We start from the raw sequence: 20,991 nt of genomic DNA on the forward strand, positions 1-20,991 counted from the left end.
TATTTTATTCTTACTACATCCTAATATAATATTAATATTTCTAAAACTGCGTGTCAAAAACAAACGAATACATAGTTATGAGACGAAGGGAGTACAATAAATTGGTTCTTCAAATATTTTAATAATATTTTGAATATTAAATTTTAATATTTTTAAAGTAAAATATTTAATTTGATAAAAAAAATTGATAGTAGTATTAAATAAATATTTTTATTTTTAAAACGTACATAATTAAAAAAACTATACTAATAAAATGAAATATATATGTATATAAGCATATATATTTTTGGAAAGTTGACCGAGTAACCGTTCTTTTCCACACGGTGAAGAATTCCATCTTCCTTTCTCTTCCCCTCCTCAGACCTGACCAGACCGTAAATTACCACCGACGTCGCCACCGCCACCGCCACCGCCACCACCGACGTCGCCGTCGCCGTTAAGGTTGCGAAAACGCATATGTAAAGGTGAAAGCGCCGCAATCGATGCGGACTCTCCGCGCGCTTTGTTTTTCCACGCACCAGAATATCACAGACAAGCGCAATGGTGCATTAGCTTGATTTCGGATTCAGATCTGAAGAAGATAACATAGCGATTCGGTGCGATCCAATTGGTATTGAATTAGGCAGCGTTTTGGTGCTCGACGGGAAATGGAGTTTATAGACAAATTGCCAAGCATGGATCTGATGCGTTCCGAGAAGATGATGCTTGTGCAGCTCATTATCCCCGTGGAGTCGGCTCACCGCGCCATCTCTTATCTCGGCCACCTCGGTCTTATCCAATTCCGCGACGTACGCTCAGATCTTTGTTTCAATGTTCCGTTCTTTTGATTTCGTTCTTGCGACGACGATTAGTATGTACTCGACTTTATTTGTTTGATAAGTTTCTGAATTCTTCTCAATTTCGGGAGATTGATGGCTTTGAAATGGTGGTTTTTTGGAATGATTAAGTGTCTGATGAATTTTCATTGTTAATTGCATCTTGCTTTTCGCCAAAATTTCTGGTTTTCATATGCCTTAATGATTACAAAGGTGAGGTTTATAACAACTGCTTTCATGTGGAATAATGCATTGAATGCATATACGACTTAAGGTGTTTGAAATGGACAACCAAAAAGGACAAACGAAAAAGAACACTGACATATAGGAGATTTTCCAATTTGCCAATGTTTAGCTAGACTCCATATTTCAATATACATTTTTATATTGCTATGACTGAAGCAGTTTTATTCGTAAAGGATAATTATTGATATTGACATTGACATTTAGCTGAAAATGTTATTGATTATGATATGCTATTGCCCTTCTTTCCTTGAACAGCTGTTGGGAATTGTTTTTTCAGAAATCTTGATGGAAATGAGTTTATGTAGATTTTGTGTTTGTTGTTTTTTTCTAATATATGCAACACTCATAAGTTTGCCATTTTGAACTCACAGTTAAATGATGATAAAAGCCCGTTCCAACGAACATTTGTCAATCAGGTATGAAATGCAATTTCAGTTTTTTTTTTTTTTTTCAATTCTCACCCATTGTTTGATTCTTCCCTAGTGATAAAAGTAACTACAAAATATTTTGGAATCTGATCTTACCATGAGAACTCAACTTCCAGTAGTTAACTGCTACTTCAATTTTAATTTAATTTCTACCCTGTTTCATCAGTATTGATTTATTGATGGAGATATTTTAGTGGTTGTTAGGTTGTTTCTGAAAGAATATATGAAATATGATTAAGAAAGGTAAAAAAGCAGGAGTTGGTGGTTGACCAGAGGAAATGAAGAACAGTGCAATTTTCGTATGTTTATAACGCAGAAGGATCAATAATACTGGTTGAAAGTAAAAGTTACCTTCAAGTGGCTGGAGTTTGTGTTGAAATTAACTTACGATCTTGCTTCATGTTTAATACTGCTTGTTTATTACTTTATTTAACAAATTACTGGTTACTCACAGATTATGCAGCTGATACACATCTCCATTTCTCGATAACATAGAATACATTGCTTTAGGTTGTACATTTTCTGTTTGATTGATTATGTCTGGTGATAAGATGATGACTCCAAAAATTTCAGATAATTGTGCCATGGTAACAAGTAAAAAATAATTAAGGTGATAAAGGTAAAAAAAAAAAAAAAAACATAATTCAAGAAAAATATCTTACCTTCTTTTGGTAATTAATTGTTTAGGCACTAAAACTATAGCGAAGAAATTACATTACATGGTAGTATTTATAAACTTACTGGTTACTGGCGTACTTAACTGTTACGAACTACGTGCATTATGTTAATTGCGATGCGATTAGGGGCTTAAATGGTTAATCATTCTCTAGAACTTCCACAATTTATTAAGAATCAAGACTTAAACAACCGAATATGAACACGAATTTTTGGATGAAGATAGAAGTGGAGAAGAAAATGATATTTCATTAAGAACTACAAAGCAGTAAATTTACATTACAGAAAACTACTGTAAATTAAAACAGTAACAGAGCAGACTTCATTGATCCCTCGACCTCATTGAGGTATAAACATTGGAGTGGATATAAAATTAGGCAATTCTGAGTCTTGATTTCACTCTGATTCTGGAGCAACCGACTAAACATCAATCAGATTTATATCTGCTTCGGCTTGTTTCAAAACATGCCCTTTAATATGAGGTTTCAGCACTGCTGTATTGACTTGAAAGGTGTCCTTATCATTTGAAACCACTTGACCGCTTGCCTGAAAATGATAAGGAGTAGTCAGATGTTGAGCATCATATTGGTGGAGACAGCCCTTTAGTACTTTATTCACAAAATGGGTGCCCTCATATTAAGGTCATGGGAACTCTAAACTTTGGAAATAATGTGTTCTACATAAAACAAATCATTGAGCGGGCATCATTAGTAGGAAAATGTAATGCATTAATACCTGCGGTGATGTCCTCCGGTTGATGCAATATGCTTAGATGGTCTATCATGAATTTTTTTTTTTCCTTTTCTATATTTGATCTCACTATCGAATTCTTGGAACAATAAAACCTAACAGATCAAGTAGGCTTTGTCTCCTTCTCCATCAAGTATCTAATCGTTGCATGGTGTGTATGGACTACGGTCTTGCTTCCAATCAGGTGTTGTCTGAACATTTTGAAAGAGCAGCTCCTTCTAAGTTGTAGTGTAATTTCTTTGGGCAGAATTCAGTGTCTTGCTTGCGTAGTAAACGACATTTAGCTTGGACTCCACTTTCTTGCCTAGGACAGCAGCGACGGCGTAATCACTTGCATCTGTCATAAGTTTGAATGACTTGCTCCACACAGGCGCTGAAATGATGGGAGAAGTGGTGAGCTTTTTCTTCAGAATCTGGAAAGCCTTGTCCATTCAAATTTTGCATCTTTACATAGAAGCGTTGTGAGCGGTTATGTGATTTTTCTCAAGTCTTTGATGAATCTTCTATAGAAAGTCCAAGGAAACTTCTTACAACTTTCTCATTCTTTGGTGCTATCATCTTCTGATTACATTAACTTTGGATCTGTCCACCCCTATTACGGCAAGCAAGAACTTATGGTCTAGAACAATTCCCTTATTCACCATTAAGTGCCATCTCCTAATTCAATACGAGACCAGTCTCAATGCAGTGGAGCAGCACTTTGTCGAAGTTGTTAAGGCATAGGGAATCCGATGGTAGCCTGAGTAACCATCCAGGAAGCAGTAGTACTCGTGGCCGGATAACTTTTCAAGGCATTGATTAAGGAATGGCAGAGGGACATGATCATTCTCTGTGGCGGCATTCAGCTTTCTGTAATCTATACAAACTCTCCTTCCAGTAACTGGTCTTGTTGTAAAGACATTCTCTTGTTCATCAGTTTGTTCAACAAATCTTCCTTTCTTGGGGACCATTTGGTTCGGGCTGACCAGTGGCTATTGCTGATGGGATAGATTATACCTGCATAGAATAATTTAATTACCTCAATTTTCACTATCTCTTGCATGTTCTCGTTGAGGCGCCGCTAAGGCTATTTCACGGCTTGGCTTCAACTTCAAGAATGATGTGGTGCATGCACATTGCTGGGTTGATTCCTTTTATATCAAAGATACTCCATGCAAATGCAGACGGTTATTTACATCATCTAACACAACCGTTTGACACTTTCATATAATGAATTCTCCTAAAGGTTGCAGAGTTCCTATACTATTTCTTGAAATATGGAGACATTTATACATAATACTTAATGATAGTTAATTATTTTTCTGGTCTGATCTTAGTTTTTTATGCAATTATTTGCTTATCAAATCGATTGTGTTTTTGTTAAACATCTCAGATTTCTTTGGCATTTTGTCATTATATTGATTCGTATGCATGACTGTGCATGCATGCCCTCAATTTTTGGCCAATTTTACATGTCTGTAAAGTTTTTCTTTGGTATGGACCTTCATAAATACCTGTTCATTTTTTTCATTTGTACTGGAGTGAATCATTCTCCTACACTTTTTATGGGGAGGACGTTATCTTTTGGTGCTGACGCAGTCCTACTTGTTAGATAAATTTCATTTTTGGTATTGTACAGGTCAAAAGATGTGCTGAGATGTCTAGGAAGCTGCGGTTTATAAAAGAACAAATACATAAAGCTGGTTTGACACCGTCCTCAGGTCCGGCTTCCCTACCTGATATTGACCTTGAAGAACTGGAGGTATGTTTCCATTTTTCCTTTTTCCCAATGCATTTTGTCAATCTTGAGAAGTTATTATATCAAAATTACTTCAAAGTTCTTTTATTTTCTTCTTGTTTTCCTTTCTTTTCTACTATGCATTTGTGACATTGGATGCATCCACATTTGCCATTGTGTTTGATTAAAATGTGTACCCATCTAGATTCAACTTTCATCCATTTTTCTTTAGTGCATTTAGTATAGTTAGTTAACCCTCAATCAAATTATTTTACTAGAATGCGTAACTTGTACAAGTGTACAATTATGTTAGTAAAACTTCTGATCCTGCACTATTGGAGACATAGAGTAATTTGTATCATATAATCTATTGATATATCATGTATATAACTTGGAAGATATGATGAAAAAATATAACTGAGGTATTTCACACAGTCCCAGGATATTATTTCTAAAGTAAGTCTTAAAGCCGGACATGCAAATGATAATGAACCCACAATTAAAGATTATTCTTTTTTTTTTTTTCGAAAAAAAAAATGGAATAAAAGAAGTTATAATTTGGCTGACTACCTTGCAAGTGTGGAGCTACAAATGCAGAGGACTTCGTTGCTTGGCTATAAAGTTTATCTTAAGATTTATACATATTATTAGAGCTAAGTCTGAATGATTTGTATCTTTTGGATTTGCTTCAGTATTGGTTCCCTTTTTTTATTCCTAAAGCTTTGTAGTTAATTATTGCTATTATTATTACACTAATAAAGTCTCCTTTCTTTCCAAAAAAAGAAAGAAATAAGAATAAACCATGGAACACAAGAAGTTACAACTAAAGTATTTAAAAATATTTTATTACATAATTAATGTGAATACTTGGAAAAATAAATCAAGTCTGTACGATTTTAAAGTCAGCTTCAAAGTTCAAAATGAAGTATTGTTTGTGGAGGGGTGAAACTGTACAAAACATATTAATAATAATGGCTTACCTTAATCCATTTAGTATAGAAAATAAACAAATATACCCTTTATATTTTTGTGATTTTGTTTAATGTTCCTACGTCAGTTCTTATTTTCCTTATTGTTTTTATCAGTGACAATTTTATTATAAATCTCAGATTCAACTTGCAGAGCATGAACACGGGCTGCTTGAAATGAATGCCAATAGTGAGAAACTGCAGCAAACATATAACGAGCTGCTTGAGTTCAAGATGGTACTACAAAAGGTATATGGTCAAGCTATTGAAGTAGCTTTCCTTATAATTTCAGCAAGCAATTTTATATCTAGGCTGTGTTTTTTTTTTTTTTTTTCTCATTTTGCTCATTTTTTTTAAAAAAAACTATTCAATCTCACATTCAACATCAATCTTCTATAAAAAAACATCACATGATATAATTATTTCCACCCGAAAAACATTAAAACCAAAACCAAAATCACAGATCAGAACAGTAACAAAAGACACAAAAGAACACACCCCCATTGTCATGTCATGGAAAAAATTTATTTATTTACCACAAAAATGGTTTTTTTGTTGATATAAAGTTTGACAGAGAGCGGTACTGCATCCAAATAGATAACTCATCATTTCTATTGGCACTGAACTTGCCCAAGTAGCCTGCAACCCCATTAGCGCATCCGGGAATATGTTGAAAATTGATGAAGAGAAAAAGACAAAGTCTGTTATTTTCCCTTTGATAATAATACTTTTTCCTCTTATGTTCCCTTCAAGATTTTGAAACATAGAAACCATGGTAGCTTTTTAAATATTTTTGTCATTCATAGAATCCTTGAATGTATTTGTTGACATGGGGGTATTCCAGGCAGGGGACTTCCTTTCATCCAATGGAAATCATGGAGCAGACAATGAGACCGAATTAGATGAAAATGTCCATATGAACAATGGTTATGGGGATATGTCATCACTGCTGGAACAGGTAACAATCAGTTTAGACTATTTACTCAATACTCCTATTTCTGAATTCAGGGAAAAAATCTAATTTTCAGGAGATGCAACCTGGACCATCAAATCAATCTGGCATAAGATTTATAAGTGGGATAATATGTAAATCTAAAGTTTTGAGGTTTGAGAGGATGCTGTTTCGGACAACGAGGGGCAACATGCTATTCAATCAGACAACAGCTGATGTACAAATCCTGGATCCTGTGTCAAATGAAATGGTATTGTATCTCATGTTTTTTGTTATACTAAATTTATGACACAAAAAGAAGAATAAAAAATTGATATTCCTAATGTCATCTCATAGACTTAATTCAATAATTAGCCTATTATGCTTACTAATTTATTCCACTGACTTCTATTTTTCCCATTATTTGTCTTCGATACTATGAGCATGCATTTTAGTATTTGAATTATTTTCTCCAGTAAATGTTATTGCAGTTTCATTTCTTCTTTTGAACTTATGGTAATGATAATGTCCACTAAAATAGTATATTAATGTAAAAATATATATTAATTGATTTATTGAACAGTCAGTGCTTATAATTTATTAGTATAATTAATAATTATTTGTTTGGCTTTGATGCTTTATATATAAAATGGGTGTTAGATGTGATATATTTTAAGGGAGAATAATAGATTGAGTAATAAAATGTTGGAAATAAAAATAAATAAACACAACTGATATTTTCTATTAGTTCCATTTATATTAGTTATATATACATATACTTTCTATTAGTTGCATTTATATTAGTTGTTTGCACATATACATACATAATGAGAATAGATGCTTCCAGTTATAATGACTATAAAAAAATATATTAAAAAGATACATAAATGTTGACTAAAAAAATTATTAAGCAAAAAAGAAACAGGATAAGAGTAAAATGAATTGATTTTGGTATTTTTAGTATGCTTCTGAATTGTGAACTTTGCATTATTTCCTTTAGTTGAATTTAACTTGTTAAAAGATATTTTTATTTTGTTTATTTTACTAATCAATATTAAAAACATTTCAAAAAATTGATGTTCAGCTGTTGAATGCATATGATCTGCAGGTTGAGAAAATAGTGTTTGTTGTATTCTTCTCGGGAGAGCAGGCCAGAATAAAAATCCTTAGAATATGTGAAGCATTTGGTGCAAATTGTTATCCAGTTCCGGAAGACTTAACCAAGAGGAGGCAAATGACTCGAGAAGTATGTTCTTAACAGGATTTCATTGTCTATTTTGGTTCTGTTACATGTTGGATAATACTATGCACATGTAATCCGTGTATTTTTTATATTTCCTATATTACTTGATTCAGAAGAAGACTTAGCCTGAATGGAATATACTTAATTGGATAAAATTGATTAGAAATGACCAAATGACACTTGAGCATTACCAATTGTACACCATGATGTATGTTTGACGATGAGATTTGCAATCATTACAAATTATATGCTTGTGATTTCTGTATATGATTATGAGATTAACAAAACCTCCAAGGTTTGCAAGTTATGCACCTACAGATTAAGGTTGCAAAGTAGTGTACTTACTTGGCTACTTCTGAAATTCTTCTAGTTGTACCAGAATCTACTCATTTGAATTTATGAGAACTTTATTATGTAGTTCTGAAGTACTGAATGCTTAGTTTTTTTTTTTGATCGGAGTATTGAATGCTTAGTTGATCTGACTTCTTCTGGCTGTAGGCATTGTCTTAGATTTCCATCTAACACATTGTATATTACTTTCTATGTACAGGTTTTATCACATTTGTCTGAGCTGGAAACCACCTTAGAAGCTGGCCTCCTACATCGTAATAAGGCTCTCACTTCCCTTGGATTTCACCTAGTGGAGTGGATGAATATGGTATCGTATATGGGTTTTATATTTACTTCCATTTAATCTCAATAGCACAGGTCTGCTACTGGGGATTCCAATTCATTCTCTGACCTCTCTCTAGGTGAGAATGGAAAAGGCAATATATGACACATTAAACATGCTGAATTTTGATGTCACCAAAAAGTGTTTGGTTGGTGAAGGTTGGTGTCCCATATTTGCAAAATCAAAGGTATTTTATTTTATTTTTACAATTTAATCTGGTATTTATTTATGAAGATACATGGATCAACTTTTCATTAATGCCATATTGATTGCATGAGATACCATTTTTTATATTTCAGATTCAAGAAGCTCTTCAACGCGCAACATCTGATAGTAACTCACAAGTGGGTGTGATATTTCATGAAATGGATTCGGTTGAGTCTCCTCCAACATATTTCAAGACCAATTGTTTTACAAATGCATATCAAGAAATTGTCGATGCATATGGGTAAGTATGTAAGAACGATTTTGTTCCTTTCGACTGCACCCCCTTTCTTTTCATATAAATGCTTGTCTGATCAAATCCATACTATAACATGCTTTATTTGTAAGTTGGAATTAATATTTAGACGTGTTATTAATACTGTAGCATTTTTTGGACCTAATACTCTTGCAATTTAGGGAACCTAAGCGTAGGAGAAGTTGTTTTATAATTGAAAATAGCTTGCCCCTGAAGCTGTGCAAATTTACGGGCAATTAGCAAGTGCTTGATGAGAGTGATTAATAAATCACTTATTACAATTGCATCATTGGTATTCAATTTTGTTTATTGAATCTGATATACTACGCTAGAGTGGGAGACTTGTCATGATATTACTCAAATGAATGAACATACAGATACTGTCATTTGCAGTTCCTTTGCTTGAATTGCTTAGTCAAACACCTACAAGACACTGACTCAAATCTACTGGGCAGGGTCCCTAAATACCAGGAGGCAAATCCTGCAGTTTATGCTATTGTGACATTTCCGTTTCTCTTTGCTATGATGTTTGGGGATTGGGGTCATGGCCTTTGTTTATTGTTAGGAGCAGTGATTCTTATTGCTCGTGAGAAAAAGCTTGGTTCACAGGTATACCATTGTGCTCTGTAAATTTTTAAAAAATTGGTTAAATAATCTATACTGGGGTTTGTGAAAGCAATTTTGCTCTTTCCTCTTTCTGCTTGAAGTTTGAGCAATTTTTCTACATAACCTTTTGAACAAGAAATTCTTTACTGATGATTGATGAATTCTTTAAGGTATCGGTACTCATCAGTTTGTTTGGATTGACTAAAAAATTTCTTCTTAATGGACAACCCCAATATTTTTGAATCCCTAAAATGACTTGAGTAATAATTTCCACCACAGCTGATGAAAAGTTTTTATAACATGAAATGGGAGGAAGATAAAGAGATTGTATTAGACCCTCATCCTTCACAATGCATAACCCATGCATTTATAGGCAATCTAAATATAGAAGGATGGAGATGAATCAACTATACCTTCTAGTAACTCATAAAGACACAAATATATTAAATCACAAACCTACCTAATACTAATAAATGGCTCTAATTAGTATCTAACAATAGTAAATCAGCTATCCAATATCATGTAATGCACTATGTTGGGCTGCTGTTTATGTGGTTTGAGGATCGGAAAAACACTCTAGGAAAAACCAGGCTGTATACTCTTCTTGTCTCAAAATAATCAGAATCTACAAAAGAAATTTCACAAGCATCATTGATTTGTGGAATTTTTCATTATGTACTAGCTTGGTTAGAAGTGTTGTAAACTGAATGATCTAGGGGGAAAAAAAGAAAAGTGAACTTATCCAAAATGGCAAGCTGCACAATTCCTAGCATAGATTCAACCTTGTCAAGTGTTCTATATGCAACAGTGAAGATATAGTTCCTTGTCAAGTAGGTGTTGTGTCTGGTGATTAGGAAATTAACTGAAATAACCTGTTCTTTCATCAGGAAGTTTTTGATGTCAATGCAGGTCCTCAATTTTGTTATTTAGTTTAATTTATATGTAATTCCTTTTTCCTTATTTTATGAGGCTCTGTATAATGCAAATTTTCTTTCTATCAGAAACTTGGCAGCTTCATGGAGATGCTATTTGGTGGCCGATATGTCCTCTTTTTGATGTCTCTTTTTTCAATTTATTGTGGCTTGATATACAATGAATTCTTTTCCGTACCTTCCCACATTTTTGGTAGTTCTGCCTACAAGTGCCGGGATGACTCATGTAGGTAAGTATCTGTACCTAATTTTTGTTCCGTATAGTAGGTTCGGTTAATTGAATATCTATCTATAGTTAAAAATTGTTCATTGTCATCCTCTGTTACACCAATGTAAACAGAAACAAGAAAACCTAGAAGAAGAAAAAAGTGGAAATACACTAATTTTATTGAAGATGTGGAAAACTAAGTGGAATTCTGTTGATATTACAAGGGAAAGCGTGGAAGCTAAAGGCTCTACTACTATAACATTTTATCTAATAAAGCAGGACATTTTGAACCATCAAGAACCAGTGGTTTTCTTTAATGACTAGTGGTTTTGGTCATCATGGAGTTTGAAATAATGAATGAGCTGCTGTAGCATTTTTGTTATTGTTAGGTTCTTGCTTGCTAGTTGTATAGTTTTATTAGTTCCATCTGACATTTTGGAAGCTAATTTTGAATAAATGACACCATCTTTGGGCTTGTATGTGAATTGATATATACAATTGGATCAAGGGGTAGGAGGCAGAGGAAAAACACTCCAAACCAACACACACACACACACACACACACAAAAAGAAAAAAAGAAAAGAAAAAGAGGATTGCTAGAAGATAAAATCTGATATATACTATCTATTATATTACATTTTTGTTAAGAGTGTGTGTGTGTGTGTGTGTGTGTGTATATGGATTTTAGTTTAAGAGGCCCTATGCCATTGTTTCTGAAAGGGAAATTCTATGCTTAATACCATTATTTCATTTATTTAGTTTTTAACCTAAAAAAACTTTCAACCCTAATATGCAAACCCATGTCTTGTCATTTCCTTGTATTTGAACAGACCTAAAAATTTCTCAGCCCTAATTGTCAAACCATGTTGTGTCATTTCCTTGTATTTAAACAAGCCTAAAAATTTCTCAACCCCACTATTGCTGCACGAGATTAATAAACCTAGCTTCCTTCCACTGCTCGCCATTGCCACCATAACTAGACCATCTTTGATGCACTGATCCATATCTTTTGCAGTACTTTTAGGAAATAAAGATAGAATAATGTTTAATATTTACAGATAAACCGGTTACAGCCAAAGGAGCTTAGGGGCTTGATAATAAGATTTGGGTTTGGTTTGTGGTAGAACCAATTTGCTGATTTGATGTTATGGTCCTTATACATATTATACACTCTAGTGTTGATAGTAAAAAAGAGTTAGCTATGTGTTGGTGTGTGTGATTTTTACTTAACTCTCCAAAATTTATTTCATTTATCTTTCCAACTCCCCAGTCATTTATAATTGTCCCCTTTCTCTTATTTTGTGATATATATGGTGCCTTTTCAGTTTTTCGAGGTACTATGAAACTTATAATGTTTCCTTCTCTCTTCTTAACAGTGATGCTCGTTCAGTTGGTTTAATTAAGTATCAAGACACATATCCATTTGGTGTTGATCCAAGTTGGCGTGGAAGTCGTTCTGAGTTGGCTTTCTTGAATTCCCTGAAAATGAAAATGTCTATCTTGTTTGGTGTTGCTCAGATGAATCTGGGAATTATACTCAGTTACTTTAATGCCCGATATTTTGGCAACTCACTTGATATTAAGTATGTTGTCTCTTTGCTTCAGTCAGCTGTTCCATTTATTCCGATTTTCCTATAGAAACTAAAAGCCTTTACTTTCTTCTAGGTTTCAGTTTGTGCCGCAGATGATCTTCCTTAATAGCCTCTTTGGTTATCTTTCGCTTCTCATCATTGTGAAATGGTGTACTGGTTCTCAAGCAGATCTATATCATGTGATGATTTACATGTTCTTAAGTCCCTTTGAAGCCTTGGGTGAAAATCAGCTGTTCGCGGGTCAGAGTGTGCTGCAGGCATGGTTATTAATTGGATCTTTTCTTAACTATCACATTCCATATTCATATTTACAGGCTACATAAAACTATGCATATCGTTTATTTATTTATTGTTGGGGGAATAAAAGAAAAGCATTTTTCCGCATTTGAGCTGCGGGAGCCCTCTTGGTGCCCGGAAATTTAGGAGAGATGGGAAAAAGGTGGCAGGCCCTTTATTATTATCAGTGAAAACAAAGGGGGCAGGGGTTTTCCTTCTTTCCTTGTGTCAAAGCTTCCTTATTGATTCTTCAATTTCACAGGTTAATGGTTTTTAATCTTGTTTCAGGTTTTATTGCTGCTTTTAGCTCTTATTGCTGTTCCGTGGATGCTCTTCCCTAAACCCTTTATTTTAAAGAGGCGGCACACTGAGGTATTTTTATACTTTAGGTTTGATTTTTTTTTTTTCTCGTCTTTATTCTGTTCATCTTTTTATGACCCTTCTTTGTACAAATGTTCATTGGAACCTAATACCTGTTTATTTTTTCCTTTCTAAATGTCTCATAATTTCCTTCCCTGACTACAATTTTCTGTAGAATGAATTATTATAGTATCTTTTATTGTGGGCCGTTTAAAGAGTCCTCGAGGACCATGAAAAGGTTATTAACCTGGTGATATTTTTTTCTGCATATCCAAGAGATTTCAAGGCCGGACATATGGAATGCTTAGAACCTCTGAAATTTATGACGACGAGGAACCTGAGTCTGTGAGACAACCTCAACCCGAGGAGTTCAATTTTAGTGAGGTCTTTGTACATCAAATGATACACGCCATCGAGTTTGTTTTGGGATCTGTTTCAAACACTGCATCATATCTCCGATTATGGGCCTTAAGGTAGGAGCAATAAACATGGGAGTTAACTGAATATGTTCTCATTGTTCATTTACTAGACATTTAATCTCGACCTTTTGTTACCACAGTTTGGCCCACTCTGAGTTGTCGACTGTATTCTACGAAAAAGTCCTCCGCCTTGCTTGGGGGTAAGTTTTTTTGCAAAAATGCATACATTAATATTTTACTCATTTCAATCCCCTTTTAAATCCTTCGTACTAGAAGTGTGTTTGGTTGGCGGTTTGAATTTTGAGTTTGGATTTTGAATAGTAAAAATTTTGAATTCGAATAGTTGTTTGATGTTATATAAATAGGTGTTGATGTGATATTTTAAATGTAAAATTAATTTTTAGTATAATATTAAAAATAAAATATAATAGTTTGATTTGATATTTATATGGAAAAAAATTGGTAAATAGTAAAAATATTTTGAAAACCCCCCAACCAAACACAAAGGGTGTGTTTGTTTTGTGAAATGGTTTGAAAAATTCTTTTACGTAAGGTATAGAGAATTGTGTAGGTTATATAAAAATAATGAATGTGTATAATATATTACTCCTTCTGTTCCATGCATGTTCGGGTTACTGTAGACACAAGAATTTACGTTAATTATAACTAGTAGATAATTAAGAATGTATAATCCTATAATATAAATAATTATGGATTAATATTAAGATAACTAATTAGTTTTATTAAAATTAGAAAATTTAAAATGAGATTAAGGTGTGTAATAATTTTTCAAAAAATGAAAGTGACATGAGATGTGGGACGGACAGACATCACAATGTGGACATAGTAGGTGAGATAGAGAGAGTACTTTTTTTTGGAAAATGTGTATTTTTATTTTTTTTTTGTAAAAAGAACACATCCAAATAGTCTGACATTTTCTTGCACTCTTTTTAGCATTACTTAAAAACTAATTGCATTCAAGTTTGGTTGTCATAATTACATATTTTTGTCCTCAAATCTCCATTTTTTCCAGCTAATTTTGAAGGAAAAAATACACACGAACACACACACGCACAAGTTTGGATTGAGTTGTTTTAATACCCTTTTTTCTGAATCGATGCAGGTACGACAGTGTGATAATCCGGTTGGTGGGATTGTGCGTGTTTGCATTTGCAACAGCATTTATACTACTCATGATGGAGACTCTAAGCGCTTTCCTCCACGCCCTGCGTCTCCATTGGGTCGAGTTTCAAAATAAGTTCTACAGCGCCGATGGCTACAAATTCAAACCCTTCTCGTTCGCTGCATTAAACGACGAAGATTAGATTTCTTTCTCGAATTTCCATGATAGAGCCATCGACAAAGAAATGACATATGAGTACTTACATACATATATATATATATATATAACAGATGAACAAATTGCCACTCGCCTCACTCGTCGTCTGAACATCATGAGGAGTCCAATTGCCAATCCCTTCATTTTTTACGCCGAGATGCGTTTGGATTCCGGTATGTGGCCTTAACATATCCCTTTTCTTCTTTTGTTTTTGTTTTGTTATTTTCCCTCTTCCTTTTTCAAGATTTTATACATATAGTAGAGAATGAAATGGCTGCTGCTCATATATACATACATACATACATAAATCCATATATATATATACCTATACATATAGAGGCTACCTAGTCTAGTCTAGTCTAGTCCAGTCCATCTAGATTGTTATTTCTGTTGTGATATATTTTAGTGTAATGTAATGTAATGAATTGTGTCAGCTTTGTGAGTTAGTTATAGGAAGTGTCACTGTTTCTTTAGTTTGTTAGTTGTCCCTTTTTAACACTGGTATAAATCGGTAATACATAATATATACTTTTTCTGTTACACGTAAATTGTTTATGTTGTGTAGGTACGAGAATTTAAAAAAAATAATATAATTAGTAAATAGTTAAAAAGTATATTAGTAAAAATAATTATTGTATAATAAAAATAGTTATCGATTAAAATTAAATTAATTAAAAATAAAAAATTATAAATTATGAAATTTAAAATGTAACTAAAATTTAAAGAAAAAGATTATGTGAAATTGAGGGGTATTACACAATATAAATGTACTATATTACCCTGCTGATTGAGTCATATGTGATAATTTAACCCAATTAGTAAACATTTATAAAAGAAATAGCTAATGTTAATACAAGTATATAGCAGATTATATAATTATATATAGTAAAATATTATAATTTTAATTTTAGCAACAATATATTCAATCAGCAAATATTTATAAAACAAATTAGCACGTACTAATATAATAAATAACAAATGTTCCAATAGCAAATTATACAATTAGATGTAAAATATAATTATTATTTCAACCCAATAGATTTTGATTTACAATAACTAAATTACATAATACAATCCAATATATAATTTACACAATAAATATTAATATAATATATAGTATAGCATGCGAAATACAATATATGCTGATTTTAGTACAAAATATGATCCATACAACACACATTTTAATATAACATAACATATGTTATTTGTCGTGTAATGATTTGCTAATTGTTTCAATTTAATATACTAATTTGATAATCTATCGTATGTCTTGTAATGATTAAGTCAAAATTATCATGTTACTGATTTGATCAAATCAACACTTTAACAACTGTCGTATAAATGAAAGTATAAATCAACAATATATAAAATGTATTCCCTCCGTCCTCTAATAATAATGATAAATAAGGTGCTGACAAACAAAAATAAAAATAATAGACAAACAAAGTGAGTAGAGGAGTACTAAATATTAATTTTACCATCAATTCATATTATTATTTAAATTTAAATTTTTTACTATTTAAAAATCAAATATCCTCGAGCAAACACACCTAAGTATTTTATTTTTTTAATTTTTTAAAAATGAATGAATAGTAAAATTTAAGTAAAATTTAATGACTAAAAACACCTGAGAGGTTAGTGATAGGATAGGGCATCTCCAATGCACCTGCATAAATGGAGTTTTACTCCTTCAATCAAGCACCATTTCTAACATCATTTATAGTGTTTGCTTTGGTGTTACACTGTGGAACTTCATTTTCTGTGTTAAGTTTTTCTTTTCTTTTTTTTTTTTTTTTTTTTTTTTTTTTTAATTTGTGTATATTAATTCTTTGATTTATTTATTTTTTTTATTTTTTTAAAAGATAATAATTCATTGTAAATATAAAAAGTGATTTAAAATAATATATAAAATAGAATATTTGAAAAATATTATTTTTAAAATAAAAAATATAATTATAGGTTAGAGTAAAAGTACCGTGGTATTTTTGGAGTTAAAACCTGTTCGTAGTCTCCAACCCAGCGCTATTAACCATGCTGAGTTGATGTGCAACTTCAATTTCCGCATTATACTGTAGCAAAATCATTGCCTTTTTATTTTTATTTATTTTATTTTTTAATTAAATTTTTATTTTAATTTTTGAAAATTGTTTAAAATAATAAAAAAATAAAATATTTAAAGAATATTATAAAAAATAGAGTTATAGTTAAAATAGAAATATCAATTTTATATTTAAAGTTAAAGTTGTAGTGTTGGATTGAAAATGGGGTAGTGAGTGTAGGAACCGCGTGTTCCTGTCCGCACTGGATTATTCCCCAAAGGGCCTTTGCGGCACTTTCCCTCCTCTTTCACCTTTTCTGCTTTGAATGAATGACTGAGACATTCATCATCTTCCATTCCATTCCATTCCCAATCGCATCCATCCATGGCAAGCTAAAGCTTAAAAGCACAAGGAGCGCCGCGCCCGCCACTCTTCCGGCCACGCATTCCCTCAAGCCAAATGGAAAACCAATTCGAAGACGAAAACAAGTCCGCCACTATTTCTCAGATTCAGGTCAAGGGAGTTCCCATCCATGGCGGAAATTTTGTCCAGTACAATGTCCTCGGCAACCTCTTCCAGGTCCCTGCCAAGTACGTCCCTCCAATCGCTCCTGTTGGCCGCGGCGCCTATGGCCTCGTTTGGTAATTTTCCTGCTCTACTGTTTCTCGCAATTGCTGCTTCTGTCTCGAATTAGAGCTCCCCTGCGATGTCGTCGACGTTGTCTCTCTCAATTTGCTGCAATCTCGTCGTGCGTGCAGCTCGGCTGCGAATTCTGAGACGAAGGAGACGGTTGCAATTAAGAGGATCGCGAACGCGTTCGACAACAGGATCGATGCGAAGAGGACTTTGCGCGAGATCAAGCTTCTAACGCATATGGACCACGAAAATGTTGGGGAAGATTTTTATAATTTGAGGTTTCAATTTTGAATTTTGTTGAATTTATCGTTTGTATCTGCTCATAGGTTATCAAAATATTGGATATTGTAAAGCCTCCAGATAAACAGAACTTCAACGATGTGTACATTGCCTATGAATTGATGGATACTGATTTGCATCAGATAATCTGTTCGAGCCAGGAACTCACTGATGATCACTGTCAAGTAAGCTTTCACAAACAATGGCTAACTTTTGATCTTAGATTGTTTTCATTAATCAGATATGCAACTTTTTGCCTTGTGATTTTCACTCATTTTAGATTCTGATAAATTCTTATGCTGTTCATAAGCAATTCTTGGTTTGATGGCCATCTTTATAAGATCAAATTAAGTGATTTTGGGATTGAATTATTTGGTTTATGATTCTTAACTGAAAAAAATTAACTAAACAGGAAATGAGGCATGTGAAATTGTAGATGGCATCTCTCAATACCTTCGGGATTTGTTTCCTACCCTAAATCCGTATACGAATGTTTTCAAAGTACTTTTTACAAAGAACACTCTTTTTTTGTTTAGAATATTACATTAAGAGCTTATTTTCTATACAAAAGATTACATCAAATACCTATTTTCTTATTAATTTTTCCAAAACTATTCGAAAACATAGCTAAACATAATGTCGGTGTTATAGTTTATAATTCATATGCTGATTAGTTATGCATAGTAAACAGCCTCTGGATGTTTAGTTGACTGACCATTTGCATCAGAGTTATGTTGAAAAAGTATATTATTGATTTCGAATTCTTGAAACACATCTGCTATACTGTAGTGGTTCATTTGCTAGCCTTGACAAGAAGAAAGCATACTGCCAGTGAAAGGATTTGTGACTTCTAAATAATACTTCATTACTTATTTGTCTACGTCTTTCATCGTGAAGGAAATACTTCCTATGTCCTATTACTTTTGCATGTTTTACTTTAGGTGCAATCTTTTAGGCGGTATAATTTTGATAGTTTTATGACCATGTTACACTTACTTTTTGTTTGGAATGATTTTATAGTTTGTGCTTTCAAAGGATAGCCGAGAAAAAGACTACGTTTAAATAAATAAAAGTGGTAAAAGTTTTGGGACGTCCCAAATTATAAAGAATAGCAAAAGATTTGGGACGAAGAATGAGGGAAAATAATGGAACATAAGTTATCTCAATATTGTCTTTATCAAAAGAGTTACAATCTGAAAATATCGTCATTGTAGGTGAGACTAAGAAAATACAGAAAATTTAAACAAGTACGATAATGCCTCGATATGATTGTATTTATGAACATGCATCGTTGAAAAGTTTATACTAATACAAAACAATCAATGTTTGTCTATCATTGTAAAAATTCAAATACATACATATGGACATAGATCTTGAGAGGGTCTCCATCTGATAATACAGCTTGTTGAAAATGCATTTTATTTGGAATAAAATGTCAGATGTGTCTCCACTAATATAAAAAATTTCGACATTTATATTCTTTGGTTTGGAAACATCATAATTTTCTATTATCTGTAGACATTTTTGTTGTTACCGTGACGATTTTATCTTGCTTTGGCAGTATTTCCTTTATCAGCTGTTGCGTGGACTTAAATACATACATTCTGCAAACGTCCTGCATCGTGATCTAAAGCCGAGCAACTTACTTCTTAATGCTAACTGTGATCTAAAGATTTGTGACTTTGGACTTGCAAGAACCACCTCCGAGACAGATTTTATGACCGAGTATGTTGTAACGCGCTGGTACCGTGCACCTGAATTATTGCTCAACTGTTCAGAGTACACTGCAGCCATTGATATGTGGTCGGTCGGTTGTATATTGATGGAGATCATCGCAAGAGAGCCGCTTTTTCCTGGTAAAGATTATGTTCAGCAGTTGGGGCTAATAAACGAGGTAAGAACTTCGATTTTATGTTCTTTTCGATTATAGTTTGCACGGCTGTGTTCATTAACACTCGACTAAAAACTTTGGAGCAGCTACTGGGATCACCCGACGAATCTGATCTACGATTTTTGAGGAGTGACAATGCTCGAAGGTACGTCAAGCAGCTACCCTACATACCCAAGCAACCTCTATCTCGAAAATTCCCCGATGCATCTCCCGGTGCAATCGATCTTGCGATGAAGATGCTCGTTTTCGATCCAGAAAAACGCATAACTGGTACGCGCTTTGCCTTTGTTCGTTCATTGGAACTTATATAGTGCTTCCGTCGATCAAATTTACTCATTTTATTTTTTAGCCTGCCTTCTAAATTTACACTTATTTACTGCTGCCTTTATTACATTCTCTCTCCTTATTTTCTTTAATTCTAACTAAAATTTCAAAAATATTCTTAACTATCATTTTACTTTTATCTCTAATTTTATCGGGTGGAGGGAGTATATCTTTATAATTTAACCTCTCTGATTGATGTCTTTTAATGGCTGAAGTCGAGGAAGCGCTGAACCATCCGTTTTTATCGAGTCTCCATGAGATTAACGAGGAGCCCATGTGTCCGTCTCCTTTTGTTTTTGATTTCGAACAATCATCTTTAAGCGAAGAGGATATCAAGGACCTAATATGGAGAGAGTCTCTCAAATTCAACCCAGAGTAGCTCGACATTCCCGTCTTTTTTTTTTTTTTGTGTGTTCTAAGTTGAATGTGTTTTGGTCGAGAGTTTCCGTATGATCCTTTGGTTTGCCGTGGTTGTTATAGTTTCGCGCATATATTCTCCGGAAAGTCTTTAGTGCAATCCTATCGATCGCCATAAGACTAGACTACATCATGGATTTCCAGGAGGAATTTCTTCGCCTTTCAAGAACTCCTCGACTGAGGCGCAGTCGCAAACATGCCACCGTATGTAATGGTCCGAATGTTTCGGGAGGTACGTAGCTCGTTCCTTTTTATGTTTTTATATTTTGTGTTGGATTGTTGTCGGGGTTTGCTCGATCGATCGATCAATCGAGTTTTTATTTTCTTACATGTTCTTGAGGAGTTGGATGGGTCATTTTGGTTCTATGTAGAATTGTGTAATTTCTTGTAGATGATCCTCTCGTTGAATTCACAGTTTTTACCAATATGTACGAGCTTTTTGTGTCTGTTTTTTTTAAGTTTTTGAATATTATGTTATGCTGTATGAATATATTTGTTACGCGCTGAATCCAATGATAGCATGATTACGTTGTCTTTATAAGATGTTTATATATTAAATTAATGAGTGTGTCGAGAGTTATATGCTATAAATATAAAACGTATATTTTTCATATAGATAAAATACAAAAGAAAACAAATATATATTCGTCCGTTGGTTTCTTTACTTTTTTTTTTATTTTTTTTTTATTGTACTTGATATTAAAAATATTATGATCATATGTTTAAAATAAAAGTAAACGAGTGAGATAGTACTTGTCCACGTTGT

The 20,991-nt window shown here is 33.2% G+C and overlaps 2 protein-coding genes across 4 annotated transcripts; both read left to right on the forward strand.

Annotated features, from left to right (window-relative positions):
- Window positions 1-290: 290 nt before the first annotated feature.
- LOC127253620 (V-type proton ATPase subunit a1-like) lies at window positions 291-15,095 on the forward strand. 3 transcript variants are annotated; one of them, XM_051278282.1, is made up of 19 exons: window positions 774-788; window positions 1,433-1,477; window positions 3,162-3,307; window positions 4,533-4,655; window positions 5,741-5,848; window positions 6,444-6,557; window positions 6,628-6,801; window positions 7,639-7,776; window positions 8,324-8,431; window positions 8,526-8,633; window positions 8,746-8,894; window positions 9,362-9,515; window positions 10,514-10,674; window positions 12,030-12,236; window positions 12,319-12,502; window positions 12,810-12,893; window positions 13,158-13,354; window positions 13,441-13,500; window positions 14,424-15,095. In XM_051278282.1, exons 3-19 carry the CDS (start codon window positions 3,293-3,295, stop codon window positions 14,623-14,625), a joined length of 2,286 nt encoding a protein of 761 aa, XP_051134239.1. In that variant the 5' UTR covers window positions 774-788; window positions 1,433-1,477; window positions 3,162-3,292; the 3' UTR covers window positions 14,626-15,095. The 3 variants fall into 3 exon arrangements, with proteins under 3 accessions (XP_051134241.1, XP_051134238.1, XP_051134239.1); XM_051278281.1 differs by lacking the exon at window positions 3,162-3,307 and having other exon boundaries at window positions 292-788; XM_051278284.1 differs by lacking the exons at window positions 3,162-3,307; window positions 13,441-13,500; window positions 14,424-15,095 and having other exon boundaries at window positions 291-788; window positions 13,160-13,322.
- On the forward strand, window positions 14,707-20,671 carry LOC127253621 (mitogen-activated protein kinase homolog NTF6). Its single transcript, XM_051278285.1, has 7 exons — window positions 14,707-14,812; window positions 17,071-17,319; window positions 17,437-17,566; window positions 17,641-17,778; window positions 19,155-19,487; window positions 19,571-19,754; window positions 20,024-20,671. Exons 2-7 carry the CDS (start codon window positions 17,138-17,140, stop codon window positions 20,185-20,187), a joined length of 1,131 nt encoding a protein of 376 aa, XP_051134242.1. The 5' UTR covers window positions 14,707-14,812; window positions 17,071-17,137; the 3' UTR covers window positions 20,188-20,671.
- Window positions 20,672-20,991: the final 320 nt, after the last annotated feature.

This window comes from Andrographis paniculata, unplaced genomic scaffold (assembly GCF_009805555.1).
Source record: "Andrographis paniculata isolate CXL003 unplaced genomic scaffold, ASM980555v1 Contig51END, whole genome shotgun sequence".
In the NCBI taxonomy this organism is placed as follows: Eukaryota; Viridiplantae; Streptophyta; class Magnoliopsida; order Lamiales; family Acanthaceae; genus Andrographis; species Andrographis paniculata.

Coding starts and splice junctions, on each gene's coding strand:
- LOC127253620 (XM_051278281.1), top strand. CDS start 648: ATGGAGTTTATAGACAAATTGCCAAGCATGGATCTGATGCGTTCCGAG. Junction 9,516..10,513: donor AGAAAAAGCTTGGTTCACAG/GTATACCATTGT, acceptor TCTTTCTATCAG/AAACTTGGCAGCTTCATGGA. Junction 12,503..12,809: donor CGGGTCAGAGTGTGCTGCAG/GCATGGTTATTA, acceptor ATCTTGTTTCAG/GTTTTATTGCTGCTTTTAGC.
- LOC127253621 (XM_051278285.1), top strand. CDS start 17,138: ATGGAAAACCAATTCGAAGACGAAAACAAGTCCGCCACTATTTCTCAG. Junction 19,488..19,570: donor AGTTGGGGCTAATAAACGAG/GTAAGAACTTCG, acceptor ACTTTGGAGCAG/CTACTGGGATCACCCGACGA. Junction 19,755..20,023: donor TCCAGAAAAACGCATAACTG/GTACGCGCTTTG, acceptor TAATGGCTGAAG/TCGAGGAAGCGCTGAACCAT.